This window comes from Natrix helvetica (assembly GCF_964273705.1).
Source record: "Natrix helvetica genome assembly, chromosome: 5".
NCBI lineage: Eukaryota > Metazoa > Chordata > Lepidosauria > Squamata > Natricidae > Natrix > Natrix helvetica.
In genome coordinates, this window is record NC_138551.1 from 65,483,455 (window position 1) to 65,489,454 (window position 6,000).

General features: G+C 37.9%; 1 protein-coding gene across 1 annotated transcript in view; it reads right to left on the minus strand.

Annotated features, from left to right (window-relative positions):
• CPXM2 (carboxypeptidase X, M14 family member 2) overlaps positions 1 to 4,659 on the minus strand; it is a 126,280-nt gene extending 121,621 nt beyond the window's left edge. The window contains exon 1 of the mRNA XM_081955729.1: positions 4,116 to 4,659. Coding sequence (XP_081811855.1) covers positions 4,116 to 4,446 — 331 coding nt within the window. The 5' untranslated portion in view covers positions 4,447 to 4,659. The remainder of the gene's footprint in view (positions 1 to 4,115) is intronic.
• Positions 4,660 to 6,000: the final 1,341 nt, after the last annotated feature.

Below are 6,000 nucleotides of genomic sequence, written 5' to 3' on the forward strand. Positions count from 1 at the left end.
ATAAGGCGTCCTGTATAAATCAGGCTGAGAAATGATGCATTTCAGACCTAGGCAACCTGGTGACTTCCAGATGTGTTGAATGTCAACTTCTTTCCCATTCAGCAATGTAGCATCTGGCAACTGGGATGCTTTCCTTTTCTTCTTAAGGGAATTGAAGGGTGCACATGTGTGAGAGGATTAGAGACAGAATGTACAAGCGGGTCAGTATAGATGGAATAGTGAAAATGAAACTGGCGGATCACATTGGTGTAAATCTCATTCATCAGTTCTCCTTCTCGTGGGCATCAGATATGTTAGGACAGGTGGACAATCTACCACTTGTCCAATGGGGTATACCAATATACCCCATTTGCAGCAACATATCACCCCAAGTTTGCAGTCTGAAATTTTCATGCAAAACAATGATAAACGTTCAGGTGAAAATAGAAATGTTGGCCTCCCATTTCCATTTCCATCCTTAACCTCCCACACCCATCCCTAAAATGGCCTTAGAATTGTGCCATCATTATACCATTTTGTCACCAAATTTCAGCAATTTGGCAGCAATTTCAGCAATTTGATTCAGACTGCATTTGGTGAAGTTGGAAATTTCTTTAATGTGTGAATGGGAAGGGTTTCTTTCCAGAATCAGCAGTGTGTTGCAGCTGCCAAAAAAAGCCAATGCAGTCCTACAGAGGGCTGAATCAACAGAGGTATAATATAGGATCACATGAAATGTCATTAATACTTCACTAACATGAAGTGTTAACACCAATTTATACTGTTTTGTAACACCACACTTGGAAACTGCACCTAATTTTGGTCCTCACGATACAAAAAAAGATGTCGGGCCTCTAGAAAGAGTGCCGAGAAGAGCAACAAAGATGATTAGGAGACTGGAGGCTAAAACATATGAATAAGGGTTGCAGGAACTGGTATGTCTAGTTTAACAAAGAGGAGTAGGAGTAGCATGATAGCAGTCTTCTAATATTTGAGAGCCTTTCATAGAGAAGAGGGGGTCAACCTCTCCAAAACACCTGAGGGCAGTACAAGAAGCAACAGATGGAAAATTATCAAGGAGAGATCTAACCTAGAACCAAGGAGAAGTTTCCTGACAAAACAATTAATTAGTAGAATGATTTGCCTCCAGAAGTTGTAGGTGCTCTATCACTAGAGGCTGCTTGAACAGAGGGTTGGACTAGAAGACCTCCAAGGTCCCTTCCAAGTCTATTGTTCTATATTCAGATGCCTGCATTCCTGCTTGTAACTCTCAGCACCAAAAACGAGGAGGGGGGACATAACTACAGGTAAGAAATAATCAAAAAGACAATGGGAATTCCGGTCTTTGCAGTTACTTTACCAACTTTTCCATGATACCACTTGCAGTGCTCTATCCCTGCCCTTACTGAATAATGAGCATGAAAGTTGGTCATCCATGTGTTAGGAGAATCCAGGTTTCCCCGTCCTTCATCCTGCAGACTTTTATAACCTTGGCTAAAAATGCTTGCCAAATCTTCCTTTTAATTCTCATCCCATAAAGCACAAATAAAGATTCTGTAGCTCATGAAATTATTTTCAAAAGCCTTCTGCAAGTAATCAAGTCAAAACTTTGGCAAGACTGCTACTTTGCTCCCCTAGCAGCTTACTTTGGAAAAAGAAACAGAAAGAGAATAAAGAAGAGCTGATCTCTTATTTAACTTTGCCCATTATCAGCATGGGGCTCCAAAAATAAAAAAATTGCAGACCTCTACAAATATTAAATGGAGGCCAGCTATCCAAAGTTATGTGGTCATGAGGCTTCCAAGACTTGGAAAGGTAGTCATGGCCATGACATTCATACCAATGTGGCAACCCTTATTCCCTCTTCAGCCAATGATTGGCACCAACAATTCAGATTTCATTCAGATGGTCATTCAGATTTCTTGCCACTCTGTTGCAAAACAAATTTATTACTGTTTACAAGAGTATAGTTGATAGACTTTAGGGAAAGCTGCTATTTCTGATTATTGCTTTCTGATTATTTCATAACATAATGAACACTATGTAAGAGAAAGCTGCTCTTTTGGCATTGCTTTGGACGTGAATAAATTAAAGTTCCCATCACAATAAATTTCTTGTTCAAGTCAATAGAAATGAAACTAAAGAAAAACCTCTGCACTTCCTGTGAGCATGATGTCTGTAACAGCTGAATTCAAGATTTCCATCTTTATTGGAGTACACTCATCATAAGCGAGCATTGCATGTAAGAAGCTGTAACTTTCTGACATAAATTTTATTCCACTTCTGATTCAAAGCAAACTAATGATCGTTAACAGCTGTCAACCAAAGGACAAATCACATGTTCTTAATTCTTATCCCTTGGCTTTGGTTCATTCCAGTATAGACCCAACTGATTGCTTGCAACAAACACCTAATTAATTCAACATGCATTTAGCCCCATAAAGCTAAAAAGAAATGGAGGGCGTGTTTAATGTTTGCCACTTGAATTATCTTCTTTAGCCTTTAATCTACTATTTTTGTTGAATACCTTATTACAGAAACGGACCATTAACTCTACAAATAGAAACAAAGGTATACATTAAGATTAATTGTTGCTTATCTACATGTTTCTCTACTTTTATGCCTCCGTGTAAACAAAATCCCTAGGCTTGTTCTGAAATTTGTTTGTCCAGAGGAATCTATCCAAACAATCAACGCAAGAGGTTTTCTAAAAATCATCTGTGCACAACGTAATTATTTCCTGAAGATGCTGTACAATAAGGAATGGCAGCATTCCCATTGCTCTGTTGGCCTAACCATGCAGGGCAGTCATGGATCTTAGTATAATACTAAGATCCATGACTGCCCTGCATGGTTAGGCCAACAGAAGTACTATTTAAGGGTAGCAGAAATGCTTTTTACATTGCTGTCTAAAACAGCTTATTAATGTGTCTGGTTTTCAGCTAGAGAGATGGACCTGAGGAGGCAAGTGTAATTTGTCAGTCCACTTCCAGCAGCACAAAGTCTCTTGCTGAGATGAGACTAATCCAACAAGACACCATTTCAAGATGTAATTGTTATGTAACAGTGTATGATGTGCCAACACATTCCAAGAGTCCTACAGTGCCAGACTATTGGGCCGACTGTCCAGCATTCAGAAACCAAATCAAAGAAAGTATAAGGAGGAATACAGTAAAACTCTTGCGCTCACATTATTAGTGCCTACAAGCAAGAGAGCTTTGGTGGGAGGAAATTCATTCATTTATTTTTGTTCATAATAAAAAATATATTATTTTTAATATTTGATAACATGAGTGGTTGTATATGACAGTTTTCATGATGCATTACAAATGATACGTTCTTATTACTATCTCGTAAATGCATTGTATTGTTTGTTGTTAGAAAGACGTACCTTTTTTTTACAGGACCGTATAAATAAAACAAAGAACAAAATTAATATAAAAATGTATTTTAAAAAAAATAAAACCAGAACCTGAAAAAAATTAGGACAAAACATTATTTTATGGTGTCTTAGTACACTGTAGCAACATAAAGACTTAAAATCTTAAACGTCGTTATATAGAAAGAGTGAGGATAATAATATATTTGCTAAAATCAGAGAGAAATATCCAAACTCCTTTGAATTGCAGTCTTTTATTTTGTATCTGTTTGTGTTTTGCATTTCACATTAACTGAATTTTATCTACTATCCCCTTTGATCATTGTTGAGCAGAGCTTTCATATGAGACAAGACAAAATCCACATGTTGTTCCAGAAAGAAATTTCATATCCTTTCTTCCCTATGAATTTCACAATAAAACTTCATTCGTATGTATATCTATATTAACCAGACAAGCAGAGGTCATCTGCAATTGAGAAAAGGAAGCTGAGTACAGAGGGAAAGTTTTTTGAAAACTTTACATGAAGAGACCAAAGAAAGAGTGATAGCAAGGCTATGTCTTCCTAAAAGAGTAGAGAGAATTACTAGGTTTTGAGATAAACTACCCTGTAAACATAATCACTGCTTTTAATAACAAATTGTTTAATTTACTTGCAATAGAGGCTGTATTATGCATGAGTTTATGCTTATAGGAAAGCAGAGCTCCCTTGTGACCCATCTAAAATATTAAAATTTGAAAGCAAGGGAAGAAAGTTACCTGGTGGTGTTTCCAAAGTTGATTTATCCTTTCTTGGCTTGATAGTTTTCTTTGATTTGTACTCTTTCTTGCCTGGTTTGAATCTTGGAGATACCTCTATTTCTGCAGAAGGTTTCAAGTCTTTTTCTCTTGGTTGCTCCGTGAAAGGTGACAAGTCCTCACTGGGATCCGGATAAGAATAATAATGATTCCTATTAATGATTTCTTGTAGGTAGTAATCCTGGTCCTCCATGGGGAGAGCCCACGTGATAAAGCCAAGCAGTGCCAGATCAAAATAACAAAAAACAAGGTAGACCTGAAGAAAGGAGATCTTCTTGATCTTTTTCATCATGTTTATGTTGTGCTAAAACAATGTAGCCCTGCAGTTTTCCAGACTAGAGTTAAGTGGAGAGAGAAAGAAAGATAAAAGCAAGGAAGCAAGGAAAGAAAGAAAGAAAGAAAGAAAGAAAGAAAGAAAGAAAGAAAGAAAGAAAGAAAGAAAAAGTTATTTGCTAGTAAAATCCAAGATGAAGAGCAAAGACTGGGATTAGAGCTTCTGCTTTGGGAATAGTTTGCAAAAGTTGCAGCTAATGAAATCGGAGTGTGGAGTGGAAGCAGAGGGAGGAGGAAACAGCTACAGTTCATGTGATCTGCAGAGCTTAAGAGCCAAACACATATGCAGGCATATAGGAAAAGAGACATAGTTGACAGGTGTGATTTTTCCATCTCAAGCTTTTAAAGAGATTGTTTCTCTCCCCCACACTACTCCCCATTAAAAATTCAATTAAACGCATGGCTCCTAAGATTCTGGGTCTTTGAATGATGCTATATAATAGTGAGTCTGGACATTGTTTATTCAATAAAGTAGGGGATGGGCAGAAAGTGAGTTGGCCACAAGCCTTGGTATCCGATTCCTTTTTACAAATTGTGTCCTTTGTCTTGCCTGGCTTGTGTAGACTGTAATGTGTTTAGATGAAACTGAAGTAGAAAGGGAAAATATTTTTCTCCTCTGGTGCAGCCGAAATCCTCAGCAGAACATGAAGGTTGCATTCTTGTTCTAGAAAACAGGAAAGCCGACCTGTGAAAATGCCTATTATTCTTCAAGCATTTGATAGAAAGCAGGTGCAGATCATCAGCAGCATAGAAAAGTGATATTCTTTCATTTGTACAGTCTGTCCCCTTAACATCCTGGAGAGGCTAATATTGAACCTGGGCCCACAATAAACTGAGAATAAGCACTATTGCTTTTTAGTAGAGATGCATAGGAATACATTGTCAAGCCCCCACCCCAAAGCCCAACCGTACCTCAGCATAGTGGTGGTAGGTAAATAGTATAAACCTTACTATACTGGCCAACACAGCTCTGTTTTGGAGAAAGACCCGGGATCTACTGCATTTTTCCCCACCAAAAAAACTTTACGGATCAGTTTAAAGTTATGGAAGATATGGTACCAAGCAGTCTCACCTCCTGGCTGGGAATGCACAGGTCAAGATGCATGTTAACAATGAGACTATTGAAACAGTGAAGGAATTCATCTTCCTGAGCTCTAAAATTGATGAAAATAGCCCTGAGATTAGAAGGCACATATCGCCTAGAAGAACTCAATGTCTGGCATGAATAACATCTGGAAGAATAAAGACATCAGTCTCACAACCAAGTGCAGATTAGTTAACACAATAATTTTTCCAATTGCTACTTATGGCTGCATGACTTGGACTCTGGAAAAGGCAGATAGGACAACTGTTATGCACGCTACGGACTGCAAAAATAACAAAAGAGTCCTAGACTAAACCTCACCAAAAATACCACTTGAAACTAATATTGTCATACAGAAACTGTTATCCTTTGGTCATATCATTAGAACTGACTCACTTGAAAAGTCAATCATGCTGGGCATGATCAGCA